At 41.4% G+C, this 27658-nt stretch overlaps 1 protein-coding gene across 6 annotated transcripts in view; it reads right to left on the bottom strand.

Annotated features, from left to right (window-relative positions):
• Positions 1-27658, bottom strand: part of spata20 (spermatogenesis associated 20) — a 551333-nt gene that overhangs the window by 311443 nt on the left and 212232 nt on the right. For all 6 annotated transcript variants that reach the window (XM_043714382.1, XM_043714383.1, XM_043714384.1 and 3 more), the window contains 6 exons: positions 22008-22072; positions 17808-17962; positions 15840-15983; positions 15061-15262; positions 9299-9429; positions 6539-6643 (listed from right to left, as the gene is read on the bottom strand). In XM_043714382.1, coding sequence (XP_043570317.1) covers positions 6539-6643; positions 9299-9429; positions 15061-15262; positions 15840-15983; positions 17808-17962; positions 22008-22072 — 802 coding nt within the window. The remainder of the gene's footprint in view (positions 1-6538; positions 6644-9298; positions 9430-15060; positions 15263-15839; positions 15984-17807; positions 17963-22007; positions 22073-27658) is intronic.

Raw genomic sequence — 27658 nt, 5'->3', positions numbered from 1 at the left:
GATGCTGCCTGCCTTGCTGTGTTCCTCTCTCTCCGGATGCTGCGTGCCTTGCTGTGTTCCTCTCCCTCCTTATGCTGCCGGCCTTGCTGTGGTCCCCTCTCTCCTGATGCTACCTTGCTGTGTCCCTGTCCCTCTCCCTCCCGATGCTACCTCGCTTGCTGTGTTCCTCTCCCTCCTGATGCTGCCTGCCTTGCTGTGTTCTTCTCCCTCCTGATGCTGACTGGCTTGCTGTGTTCCTCTCCCTCGTGATGCTGCCTGCCTTTCTGTGTTCCTCTCCCTCCTGATGCAACCTGGCCAGCTGTGTTCCTCTCCCTCCTCATGCTGCCTGGCTTGCTGTGTTCCTCTCTCTCCTCATGCTGCCTGCCTTGCTGTGTTCACCCAGCCTCCTGATGCTGCTTGGCCTGCTGTGTTCTTCTCCCTCTGATGCTGCCTGGTTTGCTGTGTTCTCCACCTCCTGATGCTGCCTGGCTTACTGTGTTGCTCTCCCTCCTGATGCTGCCTGCCTTGCTATGTTCCTCTCCCTCCTGATCCTGCCTGCATTGCTCTGTTTCTCTCCCTCCTGATACTGCCTGCCTTGCTGTAGTGTTCACCTCCTAATGCTGCCTGGCTTGCTGTGTTCCTCTCCCTCCTGATGCTGCCTGGCTTGCTGTGTTCCTCTGACTCCTGATGCTGCCTGGCTTGCTGTGTCCCTCACCCTCCTCATGCTGCCTGGCTTGCAGTGTTCTCTCCCTTCTGATGTTGCCTGGATTGCTGTGTTCCTCTCCCTCCTGATGCTGCCTGCCTTGCTGTGTTCTCCACCTCCTGATGCTGCCTGCCTTGCTGTGTTCCTCTCCCTCCTGATGCTGCCTGCCTGGCTGTGTTCTCCTCCTCCTGATGCTGCCTGCCTTGCTGTGTTCCTCTCCCTCCTGATGCTGCCTGCCTGGCTGTGTTCTCCTCCTCCTGATGCTGCCTGGCTTGCTGTGTTCCTCTCCCTCCTGATGCTGCCTGCCATGCTGTGTTCTCCACCTCCAGTGCTAGCCCTGTCATCAGTCACAGAGGCCTGCAGCTCTAGAATTCCTTCTTTAATCCTCTATCTCTCTACCCAATTTCCGTCCTTTAAAACGCTCCTTAAAACCAACGTTTTTCCTAATACTTCCTTACATGATTCAGTGATATTGTGATTTATAATATCTGTTTAGCATCTTGGAATGTTGTACCATGTTAAAAATGCCAGGTAAATATGTTTGCTTTTACTTTGTTTGCGACTGCTATTTTGCTATTTTTATTTCTAGCAAGTGCCTGTCCCTGATTTGATGCTAGTTTCCTTGATATTTCTAGCAAGTTGACATCTTTCTCTCGTGTGAAAGTAATTACCAACGTGGTTGCAATTTCCATATTTTCCTTGGCAGTATTGTCAAGCTACCCACAACACACCTGGTCACCCTCTTTCTCTTTAATATCATTGTAAAAATGTTCAATGTTGAATTTTATTTCCCACACAAGTTTCTTTTGTCACCTTTTGCTGTTCTTTGTATTTTTCCCATTTCCCACAATGGTCTGCCATTATTTTTGCAAGTTTGAGATTTCGTCTTTAGTATTAAGTTGTTTTCTGGTTCCTCAGTAATGCATAGTTATTTTTATCTGATAATTAAGGCAAAGTAGCATAGCAGGAATGTTGCTGGACCAGTAACCCAAAGTTGGAAATGTGTTGCTGGAAAAGCGCAGCAGGTCAGGCAGCATCCAGGGAACAGGAGAATCGACGTTTCAGGCATAAGCCCTTGCCCGAAACGTCGATTCTCCTGTTCCCTGGATGCTGCCTGACCTGCTGCGCTTTTCCAGCAACACATTTCCAGCTCTGATCTCCAGCATCTGCAGACCTCACTTTCTCCTCCAGTAACCCAAAGTCCCAGCCTAATGCGCCAAAGAGTCGAAACTTCAGAAAGTCAGTTAGGGGATTTAAATTCAATCCATCCATAAAGGAGGAATAATCATTACTGAGACCACCTGTTTATTATGAACATACCAGATGGAAATTAAAAACACATTAATTAATGTTCTTCAAGGAAGGGAATTGCCATCCATACCTGGTCTGACCTACTTGTGACTCTAGACCTAGACCAAAGTAGTTGAGTCTTAACCACCCTTTGAAATGGTCCCAGCAAGCCACTCAGTTCAAAGACAATTAGAATTGAGCAATAAATGCTTGCCATGACACGTACCTCTCAGTGATGAATAAAATAAGTACAGCTTTTGCACCTTGGAGTTATAAACTGGTTCTTTTCCATGAATACTTTCTGAACACCTCCCACTGCTCGTCTGTTGTTTCATTTGTTAAGAAACTTACCTAATTCACTGTGCAGTCTCTATGCCATTTCATTGAAGTCAGCTTACCGAAATCTAAAATCTTAGTAACTGTAGTGCAATTGCATCTTTCCTATTGTAGGAGACCAAAACTGAACATTGTACTCCAGCTAACATTACATACAGCCTTCTGATAACTTCCTTGCTGTTGTCATAGTCATACAGCACATGCTTTGGTCCAAACAGACCATGTCAAACATAATCCCAAACTAAAAGAGCCTCACCTGCCTGTACTTGGTCCATATCCCTCCAACCCTTTCTCATTCATGTACATATCCAAATGTCTTTTAAAAACTAACTGTACCCGCATCCACCCTTTCCTCTGGCACTTCATTCCACACACAAACCACTGTGTAAAAAAATTGCTCCTCATTGTCTTTTTAAAATTTTTCTCCTCTCACCTTACAAATATGCCCCTTGGCTTCAAATCCCCCACCATAGGGAAAAGACACCTCCCATTCACCTTATCTTTATTCCTCATAATTTTATAAACCTCTCTTCTTTAGTTCCCTATTTTGGTATTAATCTATTTTACTACCTAAGATTTGTAATTAGGTGCTTTGTACCTGAGATGGCACGGTATGCAGCAACGCTTTACACGTTTCACTGTACTCTGGTACTTTTGCACTTGAGTACACATGACCATAAACTAATTCTAATAAAGGTCACTCCCTCAACTTCCTCTGCTCCAGTGAAAAAAGTCCCAGCCCATCCAGCCTCTCCTTATAATCTTGACTAATAAAGACAAGTATATGCCATTTGCCTTTATACCCACTTGATGTACTCGCCCAATTTCAATACGCCAGTGTTCAGCCCATCTTGACCATATTGTCTTGTAGTCTAAAGTGTTCCCTCCTTGTTACTTACCACACCACCAACCTTCAGAACATTGTCAAAATTGCTAATCATATCTCTTACATTCATGTCTCGATCATTAATGTATAGGAACAGTGAGGGATGCAGTCAATGGACAGGTTTTAAGTCAGAATCTTCGACCATCACCCGCTGCTTCCTATCACAAAGTCAACACTGGATCCAATTTTCCAAATTGCCCTGGATCCCATGGGCTGTTAGCTTCTTAACCAGCTTGCCATCTGAAACATTGTCAAAGGCCTTAATGAAGTCCATGTAGACCACATTAACCGCAATACCCTTATTTACATACCTAGTCAACTCCTCAAGAAATTCAATCAAAATTGTTAAACATTATCTCCCCTTTCACAAAGCTATGCTGACTATCCTTGGTTAATCTTTGCCTTTCTAAAGGCCTCCCCAAACGTCCCCGAAATCTGTCCCTCAGAATGTTTTCCAATAGTTTCTCTACCACTGATGCTCAATTCACAAGGCTTGTGTAGTTTCCTAGTTTATCTCCCGCATCCTTCTTGAATAGTGGTACAATATTAGCTGTCCTCAATGTAGTGACTGAACAAGGTCAGCCAGGTGGACCTCAGACTATTAGTTTCCTGACTGGGGTAATCCTGGTCCAATCAGGGAGTCCTGGCTGACAGATATAAACAGGAGTGTTGAGAAAAAAAAATAGGAGTGTCAATAATTCTGCTCGCTCCAGGAGCCAGCTCTGAGCTAGCTGGTTCAGTGTCGTGCACTATGCGTACATAAATAAAGGGTGACTTGGTTATGCGATATTGGACATAGAGGTATTTCACTCCTGTCCTCTGGCACCTCTCCAATGGCCAAATTGGTTTTGAAAATTATCAGAGCCCTTGCAACTTCCTCCTTTGCCTCCCACAGCAGCCTGGGATAGATCTCACCTGGTAATGGGGATTCATCCACTCTCAAGCCCACTGAAATCACTAATACATGTTCTCTCTCTCTCTCTCAATGCGAAGCTGTTCAGGTATATTACAGTCCCCCTCCCTGATTTTTATACCTATAATCAGCCTTCTTTACCATGAATACAGATGCTACGTAATCATTTAAAATCTCAGCTCCCCACACATTGCCACTTTGTCTCCTAATGGGCCCAGGCCTTTTCCTGGTTATTCTCTTGCCCCTAATACAATTATAAAGTGCCTTTGGATTTTCCTTAATGTTAAAGGCCAGCATATCCTCATGCTTTCTTCAATCCCCTAATTTCTTTATAATCAATCCTCCACATTGTCTATTCTCCTCTAGGCCATCCTGCTGTTAAAAGACAACAAAGGAGTGGATTGTACAGAGATTATTGGAGGCATCCTTTTGCACTAAAATGGAGATTTGCAGCAGTGGTAAACAGCCCATTTTTTTGGAAAGTCGGATGCGAATTCCTGACTTTATGATGCAGGCCTCCACTGAACAACGGAAGCCAGGCAAAACCTGAGCAGGCAGGACAGCGGAGGTTTCTGACTGGGGCTACGAAAGGGGCAGCACAGGGTTACAGCCAGTACGATAAGCACCATCCTGATACACCATTCTATACGTGACAAATTCCAAACCCTGACTGTCTTGTTCCTTGACAAGTTGACCAAGATATGAGCCATTAACTGCATAGACTGGGACATTTGAAACCTTTTAGAAACAAGGTTGGAGAAATAAGTTTTTTTTTTAATCTTGTTAAAAAATATGCAACTGAGAACCAAAAATCAAACCAGCAAGAAGCAGACATTGCAGTAGATTCTCATCCTCTGGAGTTCACCCAGTACAGTCACATTATTGGGATTCATGTGTCACTAGCACCCTCTGGTGACTACAATAAAGAAATGTTCAGCATCGCAAATTTCTAACACTTTGGCCCAGAGATACTGTCAGAACAGATTCAACCAACAGTAATCCTCTTTAAAAATTATCCACTTATCAGTGAGAATTTTCCAGCCAAAATTCCTAGGCTAGACTGTCCCAAGGGCATCTACCAGTGGAATCCAGGGAGAAATCCATCAGCACAGGAGTAACATTGTAGGCCAAGACATGTCCCTTTCACTACCATATTTGAGGGTTAAATTGTTTAAAGACCAGAGGTACTTGAGCAGTGTATAAGAAAAATTGTGCACAATTATTTTTGAGCGGAAGGGGATGGAATGGAGGGTGGCAGATAGATACCGGCAGGGAGAGGGAGTGCGCTTTGGAAAAGTCAGGGCCAACTGAGCCAAGTAGAATCAAGACACCAGAGGGAAGCTCAGGTCAAGTCTAGGGAGAGCGGGAGCAGCATCAGTAAGGAGTTAAGGCTTAAGTTTAATAGGTATCTGGGAGTTAAAATGGGTTTTCAATAGTTTAACATTTTCCGTGTAACTACCAACATTAAGTGTGTCAGTAACTTCAGAACTGCCCCACATTAAAGGACTTCTTGGAGCTTTTCAGACCAGGAAAATTAAATGTTTTAAGTCAGCAATGTCTGAAATTTGACTTGGTCCCAATATGCAACTCCAGCATACACTGCTGCAAATCTGTCCTTTGAATATTGGAGCTAGTAAATATAGCCTCTCACGTTATTAAAAACACAATTACATTACACTAATTTTAAAAGGAACAATAAAATTAAGCAGTTTTTAAAACAAGAACATGAACTATTCTGAGATACTTTACCTCTGAAATCCACAGATATTTGTCCCAGAGGATTGAACACTTCCTTACATTTGGGATAAGAGAGATTTGTGAACTCAGGACACATTTAGATGACAACTTGTATTTATGTAACACTTCCTAATTAAAGAAGCTGTTCCAGCTTGCCTCACAGGGGTATAATCAGTCAAAATTGACACCAAGCTTAAAAAAAGGCAACGTTAGACATGACTGGAAGTGCAGTGAAATTTGTACATGTTGGGGAGGAAATTAGATGTTTGACAAGCAGTCCAGATTCAGAGAAGCTGACGATGGAATTCAAGAGTTTAGGGTCTAATGAGATGATGATGTTTGGGATTAAGTGATTCCAGTTTGATTTCAAAGTTATGATGTAAATCAGTTTGAGGATTCCTGAAGGTAGTAGATTCACAGAACTTCAGTAAATCCACTCTACACCATGGAGAGAGATTTAATCTGCATTTAACTCCACGCTGTCCTTGCCCCAAAAGTGGTTAATGGGGACAGCGTAGAGAGAGCTTTACACTGTACCTAACACTACGCTATATCACCCTGGGTGTCTGCCAGAGTTACGACCAAAATGGAGACATGTTCTTTTCCCTATACTTAATGGCATTCACATTGATGCCCATAAATGTCACTAAAGAGAGCAAAACACAGAGAATGGATAGCATTCTCTTTCACTTACCTGATAAGCTTCCACATAGGACACAGCCAGCTGTCCCTGATCATACAGCATCTTCTCAAAATGAGGAACATGCCATTTCCCATCTGTGGAATAGCGATGAAAACCCTAGTGCAGAACAGAGCAACATTACCATTCAAACAAAAATACACTGTATAGGCCAAGGTCAACACCTGTGACTTCCTGAATGGATAATGCATTCTGACACCACTCATTTCAAAAGTGCTTCATTGACCTGCACTGTCCTGAGGGTTATTAAAGGCACGATATAATTAAGTGTATCTTTATTATGAGAGAATTGAAGTGAACTCCACAACTATTGGAGACTGGGTATAGGTGGCCTAAATCTGGCAGAACCACAGAGTTTTCAAGGAATGCAGACTAACGTATAGACTTGAGCAAAGAAAAGCTCACTTTCAGCTCAACATGAACTGTCATGGTTCCAAACACTAAATACTGTCAAATAAAAATATATTCAACTGAACCACCAGCCAGAATTTCCACCTCCGACCCTCGAAAAAGTGCATATTCCATGCTGGGGTTCAGTCCCACAGACTCAGCTCACTCCAGTATCAGATACAACAGTGCTTCTTTTTCTATTTGTTCAGAGGACGTTGGGTGTCTCTGGCTGAGCCAGCATTTATTGCCCATCCCTAGTTGCCCTTGAAAAGGTGGCAATGGGATGCCTTCCTGAACTTCTGCAGTGCATTTAATATAGGGTTAACCCCAATGTTATAAGGGAGGGAATTTCAGGATCTTGACCCAGCTACACTGAAGGAACAGCAATATAGTTCCAAGTCAGGACGTTGAGTGGTTTGGAGGGGAACTTGCAGCTGGTAGGTTCCCAGGTATCTGCAGCCCTTGTCCTTCGAGATAGAAGTAGTCAGGTGATATCTAAGGAGCCTTAGTGAATTGCTGCAGTGCATATTGGGGATTGGACACACTGCTGTCACTGAGCATCGGTGGTGGAGGTGGTAATAACTGTAAATGTGGTGCCAATCAAGCTGACAGTTTTGTTCTGAATGGTGTCAAGCCTTATAGACCACAAGATCTGAAGATAGAGGAGCAGAATTAAGCCATTTGGGTGATCAGGTCTGCTCCATCTGATTTAGCTCCTGCCTTCTCCCTGTAACCTTTCACCTGTTTACTGATCTGGACCCATCCATCTCTGTCTTAAAGACACTCAATGACTTGACCTCCACAGCCTCGTGTGGCAATTGGTTCCACAGATTCACCATGCCTTGGCTAAAGAACCTTTCACTCTAAAGCTGTGTTTCTTGGTCCTAATCTCTCCTACCAGTGGAAACATCTTCTCCATGTCCATTTACCCAGACTTCTCAGTATTCTGGAGGTTTCAATGACATTCCCCCCTCATACTAAATTCCACCACGTACAGACCCAGAGTCTTCAGCGCTCCTCATATAACAAGCCCTTCATCCTCAGGATCATTCTTGAGAACCTCTTCCAGACCCCCTCAAATGCCAGCATATCCTTCTTTAGAAAAAAGCCCAAAACTACTCTCAATCTTTCTAAATGCAGTCTGACCAGAGCCTATTACACCTTCAGCAGTCATCTCTGTTGTTGGATTCTAGCCCCCTTGAAATGAATGTTAACATTGCATCTGCCTTTCTAACAGCCAATTGAACTTACAAGTTAACCTTTAAAGAATCTTGAACTAGAACTTCCAATGCTTCAGATTTCTGAAGCCTTTCCCAGTTTACAAGAGTATGCACCTCTATTCTTCTTACTAAAATGTATAACCTCACACTTTCCCCCATTATATTTCATCTGCTACTTCATTTCCCACTCTACTAGCCTGTCCAAGACCTTCTGCAGTCTCTTCACTCCCTCAATATTACTTGACCCTCTACCTATCTCATCTGCAAACTTGAATATTGTTGGAAATGCACTTATACAGACAAGTGGGAGAATTCATTCACATTCCTGACTTGTGCCTCATTGATAGTGAACTGGCTTTAGCAAGACAAATGGCAGTTCCTTGCTACAGAATTCCTATGGCATATGTGGTAGGCCCAGTTCAGTTTTTGGTCAATAACCCCTACGATACTGTTTCAGCAATAGTTAGATTCTCTCTCATTGGACATGGTCTCTGCCTCCTACTTCAGTGGCTTGAATATTATTTACCACTTAACTTCCCAAACCTGAATATTGCCCAAGTTTTGCTGAAAATCGACACAGAATACTTCGGTATCCGAGAAGTCTCAAATAGCAAAGAACATCCTGCAATCAGTGGGCATCCCAGGTCTGACCTTATGATCAGTGGAAGGTTATTGATGAAGTGACTCAAAGTAGTTGGACCTGTAACACTACCCTGAGGAAATCCTGCAGAAATACCTGAGGTGGCTGATCGCCAATAACCACAACCATCTTCCTTTGTGCTCATTATGACTCCAACCAATCAGAAGTATCACCTTTCCAATTCTCCGTGACTTCAGTTTCCCAGGGGATTCCTCATGCCACTGACAACAACAGCTGTCTTGAGCTCAGCACTTTTGTCCATATTTTGATAATGCAATGAGATCAGCAACAAGTGGTCCTGATTAAACTCAAACTGAGTGTCAGGGAGGTCTTTGCTGAGGAAGTGCCATTCTATAGTACTGTTGATGACACTTTGCTGTTATAGAAGTGCAAGTCTGTCTTTCAAAACTCAGCCGAACCATTTTATATTAATTAAACCCACAATTATCCTCCCCCATTACCTCTTCCAGAAAGCTACCTTCACACCACAATGAGCTCTCCTACCTGCCCAATGTGATCATGAATTCCTCCAAGAGCCATCATTTTCAGAGTGTGTAAAGCCATCTGCAGCGCCTGGGCTCCTTTCTCTTCACTCTTGTTGAAAGCCCAGAAACGGAACAGAAAATTGAAGTTTACTGTTAGGGGAAAAGCAATGCATTACTTTGTGAAAACCAGAGATAATCAATTAACCACTGTTCCAGTCCCCCATAATATAGGAGATATATGAGATCTATCTAAACTACAGAGAGTTGGTATTCCCCAGGGGTTAGATATTACCATTCAGTAAGTCACTCTCTCTTTCAGCTTATCCTCCAAAATCTGACTCTATTTGGATAGGTATATGAATAGGAATGGTTTAGAGGGATATGGGTAAATTGCAAGAAATGAGACTAGTTCAGTTTAGGATGAGTTATGCTGATTTCCATGCTGTATGACTCTACAACTCTATTTTTCTCCATTGCAAACCTGTAGCACTCTCTCCTATTTTCTGAAAACTGGGGACAATTCTCTATGTTGCTTCTACCCTTCCCAAAGACCTTCTTCATTTGTTGCACTAGCCCTTCCATATACACCTGCCTCTTCCCAATTTTGAAATCAAAATTAATTGTACCATCCTCAAAACCACAGTGCTACTTTAAAAGCCCTCAAAAATGTGTAACCCCTCACCTGCTTTCCTTTCAATCTTCAGTTGTCTAAAACTCCAGTGTCCGGTCACCCACCTGCTCAATTAATCTCATATATTCTGCTAATGCTCCAAATGTAATAACAGTCTTGGGCAGCACTTACAAATTAAAACAGCCCCACCACATATTTCTGAGGAAAAGGAAAGCTATGACAGACATTTTATCTCTGCTATCACTTCAACTAAAATGAATAGAGTTACAGATTTTTAAATCAGATAAATCCTGAAAGGTTAGCACTATACTATATTTGGACAAATTATAAACAGTTCATATATGGAGACATGACACAACACTAAACACAGTTGAAATGTCCTACAAGTAATTTCCCATGGAAAATGACAGATTTGTATGAAGCAAATCAATGCCACACCAAGAGAGCAGCAGTAACTAAGGCAGCCACAGACGAACTGTCTGACCTGGTAGTTCAGGACTCATCCACTATCTGAACAAAAGCAGGGAATTCTCTCAGTCAACAATACAATCAATTGGTAAACTGCCTGATGTACGTTCACAAGATCTTATGGCATGCAAATTGATGCTGCTTTTGGCTATTTAACAACAGTCACTCAGGGTGTGTAACGCATGCTGAGAAATATACCTTTTTTTTAAAAAATCGATCCTTGAGCTGAATCCAACCCTCCAAAGAGCATCCCATTCCCAATTCTTATCCCGAGAACCCTTCATTTTCCCATAGCTAACGCATCTAACCTACACATCCCTGAACACTATGTCTGACCTGATGGTTCAGGACTTGTCCACTATCTGAACAAAAGCAGGGAATTCTCTCAGTCAACAATCAGTTGGCAATCTGCCTGATGTACTTTCACAAGATCTTATGGCATGCAAATTGATGCTGCTTTTGGCTATTTAACAATAGTCACTCAGGGTGTGTAACGCATGCTGAGAAGTATACCTTTTTTTTAAAAATCGATCCTTGAGCTGAATTAGCTCGAAATGATCTTGACCAAATTGCCTCAAGGTCAGAGGAGGTAGGAGAGAAAGGGGAAAGGAAATCACCCTGTAATGCCCAGTGGAAAATTAATGCATATGTGCAATGTGACTTAATGCCAAGGCCCCTGCGAATGAAGATCTCACTGATGTTCAAAGACCAGGATTTCAAACAATGGTCTCATGGGTGATGTACACCAGAGTCGAGTCAATGCTTTTGGCAGTGTACCCAGCATGAGTCAGCACCTTCAGAAAAAGAAGGAAAATCACTGCAAGTAGGGAAATTGCTGCAGCAATTATGAACTAAGTCCATTTACTTAGAAACATTAAAAGCGCATGAGTAGACCATTTAGCCCTTTTCTGCTTCACTGTTCAATATGATCAGAGCTGATCCTCTATCTCAATGGCATATTCTGTCTTTCTCCCCACTGCTTTCAACGCTTTTGAAATCTAGAAATTTTTCTCTTTCTTGAATATATTCAAAGATTTGGATTCCACAGCAGGTTGAGAACACCACAGATCTACTATCCTTAGATTGAAGAATGTTTTCCTCATCTTAGTCCAAAATGGTCTACCCCATATCCTGATACTGTATCCACTCTTTCTAGACTTCCTAATCGGAGAAACAGCCTCGCTGCATCCAGTCTGTCCAGACCTGTCAGAATTGCATATGTATCAATCAGATCATCTCTCATCCTCCTAAACTCTACTGAATAAAAGGCCCAGTTAAACGAATGCCACTTCATTAAGACAGTCTTGCCAACCCCAATATCATCCTAGTGAACCTCTGCTGCACTCCCTCTATAGCAAGTATATCTCTTCTTAGATAAGGGGGCCAAAACTGCATGCAATATTCTAGGTGTAGCCTGTATAACTGGGGTAAGACATCACTAGGTTAGCTTGGGGCAGGCATTCCCAGTAGTGCTTGATGATGGAAAGAATATAAGTAACATACAACAGTGTTAAAGAGTTTATAAAACTGACATTATTATTGAAAAAAGGGTCAGAAGAGGTAAAATGCTCTGCATTCTTTAGGCTTCAATGCAGAATAGCATTCACGGTCCTTTTGTTTTTAAAAGATGAAAGCCTTGGCACCCTTGTTCACAAAGTGATGATAAAAATTAAGCAAATACTGCTTTACAGAACAGGGCTATTCAGATCTAGTTTTCGGCCAAGTCCACCTGACACAATTGGAAGTTTCTGCACCAGATTTTATGTCCAAAGGCCTCTTCTTTTACTTACAGCCAAATGAGTTTGAACAGAAATAACATCAATCAGAAAGAAACAAATTCAAGGAAAAGAGCAGTTATTCACAGACCTGGCTGCTGCCGAGCAAAAAGCATGCAAATTGTATGTGGCAAAAAGAATCATACATAAAGCAACAGCCAGGGGCAAATACAATCTGTCCTTAAGTGTAATAAGGCAAAGAACATTCACAATTACACATGGGCTCTAAATATGATGCAGCATTACATTCTACTCTTATGTAAATCATTGGTTTTAAGATTGAAATAATTGATAATAACTTGCAATATTTAGTCCCTTTTGTAAAATAAAACATCCAGCAACAGCTTGAATTTATACAGCACCTTTAACAAAGTAAAATTTTCCACTGCGTCTCACAGGAGGATAATCAAACAAAATTTGACCTTGAACCTTTCAAGAGATATTAAGAGAAGCAACTGTAGGTTTGGTGAAAGGAAATGGTTTTAAAGAGTGTCTTAAGGGTGAGGGGAGAGATATAAAGGCTGAGAATTAGGAAATGAGTTCCAAACATTATGATTTAGACAGCTAAATGCAACTAGCTTCTAACAATAAGTAAAAGTAAAGATGGCCAAGTTGCCGTGATTAGAGGAGAACCGAGATCTCCGAGGTTTGTAGGACTAGAGGAGGATATAGAGGTAGGGAGGGGAAAGACCATGGTGGGATTTAAAAACAGGGCTGAGTGTTTTAAAATGTGAGGCATTGGGACACCAGAAATTAATGAAGATCAGCAAGCATAGAGGTCATAGTTTAATTTGAACTAAGTTCTGTTCATCTATGGCTAACATTGCACAGCATAGCTGATAAGTGTACCTGTCACAGGAGATTTAAGAAAGTTAACCAATACTGCAGAACAAAAGAGAAGTGGTGAAGCTTTTGAAAGTGGTGTGGGAAGTAATAGGTTTTACTGAGTTTCACTTCCACAAAGACAAAAGTATTGGGTGTGGGAAGTACAATAGGCTTATGCCCGAAACGTTGATTCTCCTGCTCCTTGGCTGTTGCCTGACCTACTGTGCTTTTTCCAACGCCATGCTTTTCAACAGTACAATAGACAAGTCTTAGTAACACATGAGTGTAGGCTGAGATCCAAAAGTGGAGAAAATGGCAGACACAAAGTAGGGAAAGGCCTTTGGTGGTGGTTTATAGACGAGGGTAAGGATTCTGAATCAGGTATAGTGTGAGGCGAAGAGTCAGAACAGGTGACGGAGCAAATACAAGTGATGATCAAACAGACAGGAGAACACAGGGAGGACAGACAAAATTGTACAGCTGTCAAAACTTCATGGTAGTTATTTTCCAAAAGCGTCTTCTATTAGTCCCTCTTTAAATTATCCATGTCTGCCCCGTCAACCTATTTTAAATAAATGAGCAGCTTGCAAACTTCTTCAGCATCAAGACTGTGATCAATTCCACTACTATCCCAGCATCCACAGTGCCTCAAAGCAAACATCCCTCATTCAAACCTGAAATCTTGCCTTTCCATACAATCCCAACAGTATGCAAACAGGCCATTAGGCCCAACGAACCCATACCAACCCTCCAAAGAGCATCCCATTCCCAATTCTTATCCCGAGAACCCTTCATTTTCCCATAGCTAACGCATCTAACCTACACATCCCTGAACACTATGTCTGACCTGGTAGTTCAGGACTTGTCCACTATCTGAACAAAAGCAGGGAATTCTCTCAGTCAACAATACAATCAGTTGGCAATCTGCGTGATGTACTTTCACAAGATCTTATGGCATGCAAATTGATGCTGCTTTTGGCTATTTAACAACAGTCACTCAGGTTGTGTAACGCATGCTGAGAAATATACCTTTTTTTTAAAAATCGATCCTTGAGCTGAAATGGCTCGAAATGATCTTGACCAAGTTGCCTCAAGGTCAGAGGAGGTAGGAGAGAAAGGGGAAAGGAAATCACCCTGTAATGCCCAGTGGAAAATTAATGCATATGTGCAATGTGACTTAATGCCAAGGCCCCTGCGAATGAAGATCTCACTGATGTTCAAAGACCAGGATTTCAAACAATGGTCTCATGGGTGATGTACACCAGAGTCGAGTCAATGCTTTTGGCAGTGTACCCAGCATGAGTCAGCACCTTCAGAAAAAGAAGGAAAATCACTGCAAGTAGGGAAATTGCTGCAGCAATTATGAACTAAGTCCATTTACTTAGAAACATTAAAACCGCATGAGTAGACCATTTAGCCCTTTTCTGCTTCACTATTCAATATGATCAGAGCTGATCCTCTATCTCAATGGCATATTCTGTCTTTCTCCCCACTGCTTTCGATGCTTTTGAAATCTAGAAATTTTTCTCTTTCCTGAATATATTCAAAGATTTGGATTCCACAACAAATTGAGAACACTACAGGTTCATTATGCCTAGAGTGAAGAACGTTTTCCTCATCTTAGTCCTAAATGGTCTACCCCATATCCTGATACTGTATCTCCACTTTCTAGACTTCCTAATCAGGGGAAACAGCCTCGCTGCATCTAGTCTGTCCAGACCTGTCAGAATTGCATATGTATCAATCAGATCATCTCTCATCCTCCTAAACTCTACTGAATAAAAGGCCGTTAAACAAATGCCACCTCATTAAGACAGTCTTGCCTTCAACGTTAACTCATTAGACTAACCCAATTCTCTCTTTCTCCATTACAATCCTTTTCAAAATTGATCTCTTTGCCTAAGCCTTAGATCACTGTCCTCCTTTCCTAAGGTATCCCATTGCAGAGTTTTCCCGATTATCCTTCTGGGAAAAGTCTTGAAATATCTTCTTATGTTAAGAATGCTATGTAAATGCAAGTTGCTGTTCCTGTGACCATTCAAAGACAGGAAGCAGAATTTCAAATAAAATTTTATTTCTCACCTGGTGACGGGAACTTTGGAGACTCAGAGAACCCTCCATATTCATCTTCGTAAGAATGAACCAGCTGCTGGAAGCACCTCTGCATCACCCGGGCACATGACGGAGGCACTGCCTCTTTGTTGGCACTCACTTCTACCCCTTTCTGCAGGGCCGTCAGGATCTTATTACTACGTTCAGTTAACTCCTTCCGGTTTCTTTTCCACTAAAGCAAATATTTTAGAGCATGAATTTCTAACTATTTAAAGCGCTCTAATGGTCCAGCAAGTCTCAATAAGAAGCCTAACTTATGAAACACAGGGTTTAAGCACTGGCTTAAAAAGTACACTTTCTGAAGATTGGTTAATGGTTAGTATCCACACAGAGTTTCAGCAATCTTAGATCAAAATTAAACTCTTTCTTTGCAATACAGAACATGAAATAAACAGGTTTTCTCATAAGTTATACTTTCTTTCTTGTTTTACTTCCATCCCTTACTTTAGTTGCCTCAACCCATTTGATTCAGCAGCCAAGTCCCCTACAATAAACTTGCAAATAAGGAAAGTTATGCAAAGTTTTCCTACCTACCTGATGAATCAAGAAAGCAACCTGCAGTTTACCCACCTAACATTATATATATTTGCCAGGATAGATCATTGTGGATCTATACCTCAACTCCACCTGCTCACATTGGTTCTACATATCTTGTTAACCTTACTGAATTAGAATAAACATGTGCAAGGATTCAAAAGGTATAAGACCAGCCTATTCTACACACCATTTAAAAACAATGTATATCATACCTGTTCAGCCAGGTTGTTCAACACCGTCTTAAAACCCAATCGGTGGAATCCATCTTCAGGTGGGAAATAAGTCCCTCCAACAAAAGGTTTGAGGTCAGGGGTTAGCCAAACACTCATTGGCCAGCCACCCCCACCACTTGTCGCCTGCAGCCAAAAAGGAAGGAAACAGGAATTGTTACAGCTCCAGTCCAAGAGTTGTTCTGGACAGAAATCTAAGATGATTTAGGCTCATGCAAATTCCACTTCGCATTAAAGACTGTCAAAACCACTTGGAGAAGAGACTTGAAGAGAAAAAAAGTAAAGACTTGGATACAGTATCTTTCATGATCTCAGGAGATGAGAAATAACATTGCAGCCCTCTGAAAGGGTAGCCACTGTGGGATTGTAGGATTTACAGAAGTCAATTTTGCATGCACCAACTCCCACAACAGCAATGAAGTTACTAGATAATCGAATTTGATCGGCAAGTATCAGTCAGGAGAAATCCTGCTCCTCTTCTTAGATTTTGTGCTAAAGGGTTGGACTTGAACCACAACCTTTGACTGAGAGTTGAATGTGACCATTGAAGCAGCTCGGACACAGTTCCTTGCTGCGGCCAGAAAGGATGACTGTCAGCTTTAGTCAATGGTAACACCAGCAATACTTGCTGCTTTGTTCTGAATGATGTCAAGCATAAAGTTTTACTGAAGCTGCACCCTTCGAGGCAATTGGAGAATATTCCATCCCACTCTTGACTTGTATCTTAGAGATGGTACAAAGCTCTGGGCAATCATTGATGACCTCTCAGTACCAGGGTCCCAGGTTCGATTCCAGCCTCGGGTGACTGCCTGTGTGGAATTTGCACATTCTCCCAGTGTCTGCATAGGTTTCTTCCGGGTGCTCTGGTTTCCTCCCACAGTCCAAAGATGTGCAGTTCAGGTGAATTGGCCATGATAAGTTGCCCATAGTGTTAGGTGCATTTGTCAGGGGTAAATGGGTCTGAATGGGTTACTCTTCGGAGGGTCGGTGTGGAGTTGTTGGGCCAAAGGGCCTGTTTCCATACTGTAGGGAACCTAATCTAAAGCCTCTAAATAGTTGTCATCATGGCAGCTGACAGTTCATAATATGCTAGTAATAAGCCAGGCAGATCTAAATAAAAGTAGGCTGGCTGTAATTTGGTAGGTTCACCACTTGGTAGGTTGCAGCCATGGGTTTGTGTGGGAGCGACACTATGGGAGTTGATAGTTGAAAAAAGGGACTTAAGAGCATTGTGTTTGCTTTTCAACATTGCTTTCAACTTTAGGATCACATGGGCAAGCAATCATTTTTTGCCACTCCCTTGTCACTTACAATGTCAGCTGTGGCTCAGCGGGTGGCACTCTTAATTTAGAATCACCAGGTAACAGATACAAGTTCCACTCCAGAGACGAGCATAAAATCTAGGCTGACACTCTAATGCAAAACTGAAAGATCCTTTAAAAGCATTAAAAAGAAACCAAAGCGTATGGTCATAGGGAGTAACTGTCAGCTTGACTCAAAGATAGCTACTGTAGCAAGAAGCGGAGCATGTGGGTTCAGGGCTAATGGACATACGGATGCTGGCACTCAGTGCAGAATTGAAGAAGCGCTGTATGTCAAAGTTGCCGCCTTCCAGAGGAGACATTAAACTCTGGCTGTCCCCTGCCTATTAAATGGATATGCAAGATCTCAAGGTAGCTTGAGATGGCCTGCTGGCTGACTTCCCAGAGTCCAAATTAAAGAGCAAAATATGTTGAATGTTAAAGAAATAGCATTGCTGTATTTAGAACACTGAAGCAGGTAGCTGAGAGCAAGGCATTTAGTGTTATTTTCTGCTTGTCTCCTGATGCTCAGTCATCTAATACAATCCATGCATTTACTGACTAAAGGATGCCTGAACATCTGAAACTTGATGAAACACAAGGAGTTGGTAGGGAAAACTCAAGTGATTTTATTAAACAATATGCTCACCTGGACAAACGTCATATAAACTTTATCAACATCTGGTCGCTCTTCTCGGTCAACCTTGATGCAAACAAAATTCTCATTCATGATTTTGCCAATCTCTTCATTTTCAAATGATTCCCGTTCCATAACATGGCACCAGTGACACGTAGAGTAACCAACTGAAAAAAGACAAAAACAGAGTAAAGAATGTACTGGACGCACACACAGTGCTTCGTCATTAAGACTGAAGGAGAAATCTAGGGGTAGAGGAAGAGCAGGGTCGTAAGCCCACAAGAACCCAAACTGTTTCCTTTCACCTACTGGTAGGAAAGGCAGTCAAAGCTTCTCACCCTTTTGATGAGAGGGTAGTACATTCCTATTGCCCAGTTGGTTTGAAATGATATCTGCCATAGTGAATTCAAGAAATTACAACCTTAGCTCCAATATTTTCACAAGATGAAAATAATTATAACTGTGGGGAGTGAGTTCAATGGAAAAAGGAATTTTTTTAATAAAATAAAAAGATGAGACGAAATAATAGGAAACAATCTAGAAGTATTTTTTAAATAAAATCAGGTGACCCCCACAGGTTTTGAATATTTATCCAGTGAATAATTCAACAGCGCAAGTGAGGAAGAGACCATCTCTGATTGTTATTTCATCAACACAAGAGTGCTTCAGGACTGTCTCCTCTTTCTCACCCTATTATGTTTTCCAACTAACGTCCAATGTTCTCCAGGTTTTTACACATTCACGATTGGCTAATCAGCTTCTCTTAATTTGTTCCATTCCCTCAATGGGATAATGAGAATCTGTTTTCTTTCAAACATGTCATGGAGGCTTTTTCGTGTCTCTCAAAATCTCCAGTAACCCCTGATAACAACTTCTATCTCTGCCATTTAATGTCTTTAGTTTCATTTTCCGCTCCATCATCACAGATCCTGCAAGAAGCCCAGTTTCTTGATCTTATACTGCACACCACTTGCTTTTCTCTCTATAACGACATTAAAGTCTCATTTCACACAAAACCAATGTTGCCGCTATACCTGAGCAGGCTCATTTAACAAGTTGACTGATAGAAAATCTCCAGCTGCCTTCATAGCTTTCATCACTCCCTTTTTCTCTCTTGTAAGCTTAGTCCTTCACCAAAATTATTAATGCTACGGTGGTAAGTAATCCTCTGGGTTTTCCAATCCTGAACTGTAAATATAACATCTTTCATGCTCACTAGGTAAAATTAACATTCACTATCCAAACTTGAATTTTCATTCACTGTTGGATTTTAAAACATGACATATCAACTCCATCTAGATTTCTAACTTCCTCCAACTCACCGGCCTTTATAACCAAATGTAGTTCAGTGCATGGCCTGACTCAGAAATTGGACTTTTAAGGTGTAGACCACAGACATCACAAAATCCAAGCTGACCCTCTGCTGCATTACTGAGGGGGGTACAGCACTGTCAGAGATGGCATCCTTCAGATGAGATGTTAAGCCAAAGCCTTTCCATTCTTTTCAAGTTGGTTTAGAAAATCTCAATTTTGTAGAGAAGCTAGGGATAATCTCTCTAGTATCCTGGCCAATACTTATACCTCAACCACATTGAATAAATATATGATATTTTAATAATCATAGAAATCCCTAGAGTGTGGAAATAGGCATTTGGCTGAACAAGTCCACACTGACCATCCGAAGAGTATCCCACCCAAACCCATTCCCCTATCCTAGTATTCTACATTCCCCTGCACCTAATCTACACATCCCTAAACACTATGGGCAATTTAGCATGGTCAATCTACCTAACCTGCAGAGCTTTGAACAGTGGAAGGAAACCAGAGCACCCGGAGGAAGTCGTTGCAAACACAGGGAGAATGTGCAAACTCCACAAGGCTGGAATTGATCCCAGAACTCTTGTGCTGTGAGGCAGCAGTGCTAACCACTGAGTCACCATGTCGCCCAATGACAAGGCAGAATGCACGTAGGAATCTCTAAGTTTACCTCCAGTCCTAACAGTATCCCGACTGAGAAATATATCAATGTTCCTCCAATGTTGATTAATCAAAACCCTAAGACTCCCTTCCCAACAGCAGTGTGAGAACACCTATGGTTTGTCATGGTTTATGATGTCAGCTCATCACTGACTTCTCTGCAGCAATTAGTGATGGGCAATAAATGCTAATGTTGGCCTCATCACTAACACTTATATTCTGTACATTAATACACTTTGAAATGTTTATCCCACAGAGTTGCTTGGCATTTCTAGGAACATTGGACTTGGGATCAGAACTAGGCCTTTCTGATCTGCTTTTCCTTTCAAGAAGAAAACATTTTGCCTCATTTCTGACCTCTTATTCATAAACACTACCACCTTAGTTCTTAGTGTCTTGAACATGAGGAAATATCTATCCCAATATTCACGCCAAGTCCCCTTAAGATCATATGTTCTATGAAGAGCACATCTTATTTTCCTAAATTTCTACATCAATGTTCCGATGCATGTGCTGTCTTTTATCCATGAAAACTTGCTGTGCACAAACAGCTGCAGTATAAGGTAACACTAAAACAGAGACTACACTTCAAAGGTACTTCATCAGCTGTGAGGCAGTAGGAAACGTCCTACATGCAAGTAAGGTAAAAGGCTTTTCTTATTTCCTTTGCATGACTTTTGAGTGACCAGATTTCCTTCCAAATTGCTTTCAATTTTGGTAGCATGTACAATTTGGGCCTTGTCCTTCTCAACACTTTCCCAATGTTAAAAATGGACCTGAGCAGAAGTTGGTGTTCCTGAAATTCCAATGGTTGAATTGGAATTCCGGCTCTCTTAACGGTCTCTTCAATCAGACCTACAGGAAACAGGCTTGAGTCAGCCTACCTACAGTGTCCCTATGATTTCCAGCAGTTAGAAACAGGAACCTTTCAAAAGCTAGATTTGCCAAGATATATCCACAGAGGTTTGATTACATGGTTTTTGTTGATGAGATGGGGCACCTTCCTGCAATTAAATATAATCATCAAGGTTATCATCAAAGGCCAGGTGTCGCATAGCTGACTGCTTTCTCATGGTTTGGCATGTTCTGCAGGAAGTTCTAAGAGCTCAGTGGCTGTCTGTCTGAGAGTGGAGAATGTCAAAGCAGGGCACAAGCCTCAAGAATGATCAGCCTTGGCACTGGATAGATTAGAACTTAAAACCTTTAATAGGTACAAACTCGGCAAAACGTACGCAAAGCTTTCACTCTATCAACTGATGCAACCAAGAGGAAGCCTTCAGTGCAAAAACATAATTATACATGAATTATTACACACCAGACACAGGATTCTGAACTGTACTTCATAACCCTGCAATTCCTATGGTATTTTATGCTCCATTCAACCTCTACACCTTAAGCAATAACAGCAATGCACCAATGGAAACCGGGGCCCATCATTGATTATCAATTATTTAAGAAAATGAATATCTATGATGCTTTCAGAAAATATGAATGATTTCAGTAAAAGCAATGAATAAAATTAAATTTAACATTTTTCACCTGTTCTGCTGAGAAACACATGCTTTCTTTAGCACTGGTTTGGCTTTCTACTGATCTACTTCTTCCCTCTTAAGCAACCTTTAATTTTTGTCAAATTTGCAATTTAATAAAAAACAGATACAGAACTGGAGATTTTGACTTTAGCATTTAATATTTCCTGTTTGCATCATTACAACTTTAGCTCAATAAATGAGCCAGCTCTCAGAGCAGATACATTCATTCTGAAATTAAATGGTAAAAACTCCCAAGCCATTCTTGGAATTTAAACACTTTTGAATGCTTGCAACTCTAAATCACATCTTGGAAATCATAAAATAAATGGGTTCTCACAAACATGTTGACTAAGTGCAATGGATGCATTCTGCTCAATATTTGTCCCTCGTTTTGTGTCTCTGGCCAAAGACACCAGTACTGGAGATGACAAAATAAAATTTAAGTGAACGTGGCTACAACAAGTGTGCAAGGCAACTTCCACTGACTCATCAGCTCTCTTCTTCCAGAATGCTCAATGCAGCAGCTCAGAGATCCATCTTGAAATCTGGGAGATGTCCAGACAATCCCTGAGGTTTTGGTAATCTTAGAAGAATGCTTATAGCTCTAGCATTCCAATATTTTTAGGATTAATACATAGGGGAAGAGACTAGAGAAAAGATACAAAAGCAAAAGCTGTCTAAATTAACTTGACCCACATTGTACCTGACAGAAAGATTGGCTTGTCTTCTTTCTTTGCTTTGGCAAATGCCTCTTCTCCCCACGGATACCTAGATAATTAAGACACAGTAACTATAACATTGCAAAAACAATATTTTGGGATAGTGTAATTAAGTAATTTGAGACATGTGGTGAATGTTGCATTTTCAGAAGAAACAGGTGATCTCAGACCTATGTACCTGAAGGTATAAAACACTGGGGTGTTCTGCTTGTTGAGATGTTAAAGGGTTGATTTGTTCTGCTGATATGTAAGATATTAGATGCCCATGGCGGGGTTTCTGTCTTGCAGGCAGGATGTGATAACCTCATCTCACACTGTTTTGAGGAATAACCTAATCACATACAGTTACATTGTGTCGTAAGTGCACATGACTATGGGGGAGTGGCAGGGGGTTGTCTTAAGGGCATCACTGATTATGTCACATCATGTATAAAAAGGACTGTTCCCTTGTTCAGACAGCTTCTCTTGACATGCTTCACAAGCATTACAAAGAGTGTTAAGTGATCCTCAAACGTTTATACTTGCTTAATAAATTTTAGCTGTTCACAGAAGTTACACACTTGTTGCTTAGAATCTCAAGAAAAAGAGCCTAACATTTGGTGGCAGTGGGGAGATTCCAACATATACAGAGCTTCAGGGTGGACTGAATAAGTGATTGTCTGAATGCTGTTTACGTGAGATGGATGGGCCCACGAGATAAGATTTACCCTGATCTCTCTCCTTAACCTACCACTCAGTCAACCCCTTGTCCCCTAGGACTCTGTAGTGATGGAATCTCTGAGATAATTTACGCACTTGTATGCCGACAAGTTCTTGGGAAGGGAGGTTCAGAGACCCCCGGAATTCAGAGGTTAGAGTCCTCAGAACTATAAGTTCTCAAAGGGAAATAAGACACCCCCTGAAATTCAAAACTTAGAGCCCTCTAATAGTGAGGTTTGAGGCTCCGGAACATAGTACATAAGATAAAAGATAACTACTGTGTCTGTCTCAATCACCCTGTCTTAGACTGGTTGTTAAGAGGCAAAATTCCACCACGCAACGGCCTGGACCCTGAAGTGGGTGTGGAGACTGAAGACACTAGACTAGTATATAGGAGATAAGTAGGAAGTTCAGGCCTTAACAAAAAAGGGGGCAAACTTTGGATAAGTCAGCAATCGGAACTCCTTTGCCAGGATGACTCCCAAAATGAGGAACGGTTCAGACGCCTGTCAAGATGTTTAAATAAAAAATTGGCAAATGAAATTTGGCTGCGAGGAGGAACTTGGAACATCAATAAATGTTTAAAAGCACAGGAGGCAATTTGGAAACGTAATATATGAACTAAATGGAAAACTTTAATATCCACATGAAGAAAGACTGCTGAGGAAATAATGAACACACCTAAACAGGCCAGCTGGGAGAATGACGCACATCAAAGAGGGATTAGAGTACATCATCATGAGGGAAACCCGAAGTCTTGGGAAGTGCTGAAGAGACAGTGTGAGGATAGTGATGAGTAAAGGAAAACAGTAAAAATTGAAAAAGGAAAGACAAAATAAAGAATCAGTGTTGAAACGCCAAGCTGAATTTCCTGACATGTCTGGTCTGCCAATAATGTTTCAAAATAATGGCACCGATGATCAGTTTTGGTCACAATACGGATTTCTGACCACCTCAGAGACATCTTCCAAAATCTCCTCAAAGCCATCCTCCCCCCAAAGCAATTGACCATAATCAAATGTGCTGCCCTCTGTGAACCAGCAGGCACTAAATCAATCACCTGCCTCAAAAACAACAGGCATACCAGACAGTGGCACTGTGCAGCATTTACAGGGGGATGCCCCGACCCAGAAAAACAAATATGGAAGGTACATAGGTGTTAGCACTCTGCACAAAAGGCTTCTGGATCATTCCAATTGGCCAAGTGTGTATACCTGATGCCTTGTCACCAATGCCAATACCACCTGGAATATTTAATTTTCTTCTGTTTTTATCGTCATGTTATGTTTCAGTTCATTGACGTGAATTTAAATTGCAGCTGTTTAGAAAGCATTCATACGTTGCTATGTTTTGTTAAGTGACTACCCATGTCCATTTTCTATAAGTTTACACAATACTATTAGCTATTAGTACTTGGAAACAAAAAAATTGAAATATTTATGTATTGATTTTATATTCTATGTAAAACATTATTTCTATCAATTACTTCCAACATTTTAGAATTAGAGATCTTTGTGTGTGAGATGACACAAGAACTTAATTAGTATAACGCTTACTGTGATTCCATTTGAATGATTCTCAGCTGGCAGGACTATTTAAAAATTGACTAGTAGATACAGCAGTAAAAAAAAATTAAACTTCAAGAAAAATCCATATGTCAACATCAGGAAAGTGGAAAACTTGAAATGAAACTTTATTCCAATTACGCATAAAGTCAATAGTAACAAAAGTTAAAAGAGAAACTCAGTTCGAAATCAGGAACTGTGAAATACACTTCACAACTTTCACATTAGCCAAGTATTAATTTGTTAAAGAAAAATAATTTTTGAATAATCTGAATGAGGTCCCTGAGAGTTTGATTTTAGAACCGTTGATTGTTGTTCATAAATGACTGAATTGTTTAGGCAGTACAATTTAGAAGTCTATAGATTATATAAAACTTGATAATGACGTAAATAGTGAACAGAGTAACAGACTTGAAGATGACCGAGAATGTTGAAAGAGGCAGATACAATTTAATGTACAAAGTTAAAAAAAATCACACAATACCAGGTTATAGTCCAACAGGTTTAATTAGAATCACTAGTTTTCGGAGCGCTGCTCCTTCATCTCAACCACCTGATGAAGGAGCAGCGCTCTGAAAGCTAGTGCTTCCAATTAAACTTGTTGGACTATAACCTGGTGTTGTGTGATTTTTAACTTTGTACACCCCAGTCCAACACCGGCATCTCCAAATCATGACAATTTAGTGTAGTTAAATGTGTGACTGTCTTCATACCAATAACCACCTTGGCAAGGAGGGAATGAGACAGGAAATGCATAGATACTTTCAGCAACTAACATCATCTCTAGAGTTTCTCCATTCGCAGGTAAAGCACTCCTTCGGACCACCCCTAACCCCTCCACAACCTGATCCAATGAATTCAATCAGTTCCGCAGTCATGAGCATGTAAAGTGAAGAAGCTAACAATGGTGAAGAGGAGGTCCGTACACTTCTAGTCAGTGGCCTTCCTATTGACATTAAACTACGGGAGCTTTCCCTTCTCTTTCAATCATTTAAGGGATATGAAGGTTCACTGATCAAGCTAACATCAAAACAGCCAGTCGACTTTGTTACACTTGACAGCAGAGCAGGAGGAGAAGCAGTAAAGAATGCTGCGTTGGCCTAGCCTGCAGGTGCAGCTGCTGCACTGCACACCCAGACCCGCTGGTATGCTCCATCTGAAGCATTTCCGCAATGAAAGAAGTCTCGTCAGTTTTGTTAAGTATTTAACTGCCCTTATCCAAGAATTCAGATTTCTCCATGCTGTGGTGTGCAAGGACAGACTGGATTTTGTTTTCAGGTTGAATTTTACTGAAAGAGATTTTGGATAACTGGCTCATTTCCACTCAACTTGGAGAGGGTGAAGTGGTCACTGAGGACTTTGGGTTTAAGAACTTTACTGGTGAACACTTTTTTTCCACGTGGAAGGATCCTGGGGATCCCATCTTCTGCATGGACTAGGAGTTCTAGTTGTTATAATCATTGTATGTTGTGTGTCAATAACTTGCTTAAGCACTGGCTGTCAGATTCTTATGAATAAGCTGGTAGCGCCTTTTAGTTGGTAATCATGGTATGATAAAAGGAGGGGGTGAGATGTTAAAGCGTTAATTTGTATTGCTGACATATAAGATATTGGATGCCACGGGGAGTGTGTTTTTCTGTCTTGCAGGCAGGATGTGATAATCTAATCACACACTGATTTAAGGAATGACATAATCACACAGTTACATCTTGTGTGTGCCTCATGACTATGAGGGAGTGACAAGGGGTTGTCTTGTGGCATTACTGATGGTGATGTAACACCCTGTATAAAAAGGAGAACTGGTCCCTTGTTCAGAGACATTCTCTTGACATGCTTCGCAAGCATCGTGAAGAGTGTTAAGTGATCCTCAAAAGCTTGTACTTGCTTAATAAATTTTGGCTGTTCACAGAAGTTGGAGTATTGCAGTAGCATCAAGAAAAAGAACCTAACATCGTGAGTCAAAAAGTGTGACGCTGGAAAAGCACAGCCGGTCAGGAGGCATCCGAGGAGCAGGAGAATCAATGTTCAATCCCTCATTCCTGATGAAGGACTTATGCTCGAAATGTTGATTCTCCTGCTCCTCGGATGCTGCCTGACTGGCTGTGCTTTTCCAGCACCACACTTTGCGACTCTGATCTCCAATATCTGCAGTCCTCACTTTCTCCTGTTCCTCTCCGACTCAATCTGTTGTGGACTATTTGCTACGATTATTGAACAATGCTAATCAACAATTCTATACCATGCGACTATCAGGTTAATAGAAAGCAAACCTTGGTCTCTTTTTCCAGTAATTACTTTTAACCTGTTTCAATTTTATCTCAATTTTAAAAAGAGCTTCATCTACCCAGTGTACCCTGGAAGCCACAAAGCACTTCAAGCACTTGCAAAGGTCCACACAGAGGAAACGAAAGAAGCAGCGAAGGGAAAGGGATATAAAAATGGGTCAGAGGTTCTCTTGTCGGCTCATTAAGTGGTTCAACATGCTATTGCATGACAGAACAAGAAATTCCAGTTGAAAGCGACACCGCAGCAACTGTGGTGCTACAACTTACTGAAGGCCCAGAACTGAGATCAGGCCATAAGATGTAGGAGCAGAAGTTTGCCATTTGGTTCATTGAGCCATCTCTGCTGAGAAGGTGGCTGATCTGATAATCCTCAACTCCATTCTTATTGTCATATTTCACATCCAAGTTTATTTTTATTCCTTCATTAGGACAGCATCACTAGCTTGTCCAATATTAACTGCACATGCATAACTGCCTTTGAACAGGCAGTGGTAGTGAGCTGCCATCATTTGACTGAAACGTGGGATAAACTATTTGTAATTAATTGCCTACAATGTCTATTCTCTGCTATGTCAGCACATGTTTTTTCAATGATAATTGAAGAGATATTGACAACAAGGTATGACTGCTTTGCACTGGGAAGTTGAGAAGGAACTTAGGGTCTCCCAATCTTCATGAAGAGCTGAAAATGCTTTTCTCTGGATTTTCCAATTTGCCCTTCAATTTTTGTTGCTCATCTGACAGTTTTGGGTCACTAATATGGGAGGTGGTAACTGGTAAGCTGCTTTCATGAATGGGGAAGAGTTAGATCTATTGACAATAATTCTATTCAAAGAAAGTTAAAGGTGGATAAATCCCCAGGACCTGATCAGGTGTACCCGAGAACTCTGTGGGAAGCTAGAGAAGTGATTGCTGAGCCTCTTGCTGAGATATTTGTATCATCGATAGTCACAGGTGAGGTGCCAGAAGACGGGAGGTTGGCAAACGTGGTGTCACTGTTTAAGAAGGGCAATAAAACAAACCAGGGAACTATAGACCGGTGAGCCTGACCTCAGTGGTGGGCAAGTTGTTGGAGGGAATCCTGAG

Source organism: Chiloscyllium plagiosum, chromosome 24 (genome assembly GCF_004010195.1).
Source record: "Chiloscyllium plagiosum isolate BGI_BamShark_2017 chromosome 24, ASM401019v2, whole genome shotgun sequence".
NCBI classification, from domain to species: Eukaryota; Metazoa; Chordata; class Chondrichthyes; order Orectolobiformes; family Hemiscylliidae; genus Chiloscyllium; species Chiloscyllium plagiosum.
This window is presented reverse-complemented; position numbering and strand designations above follow the sequence as displayed.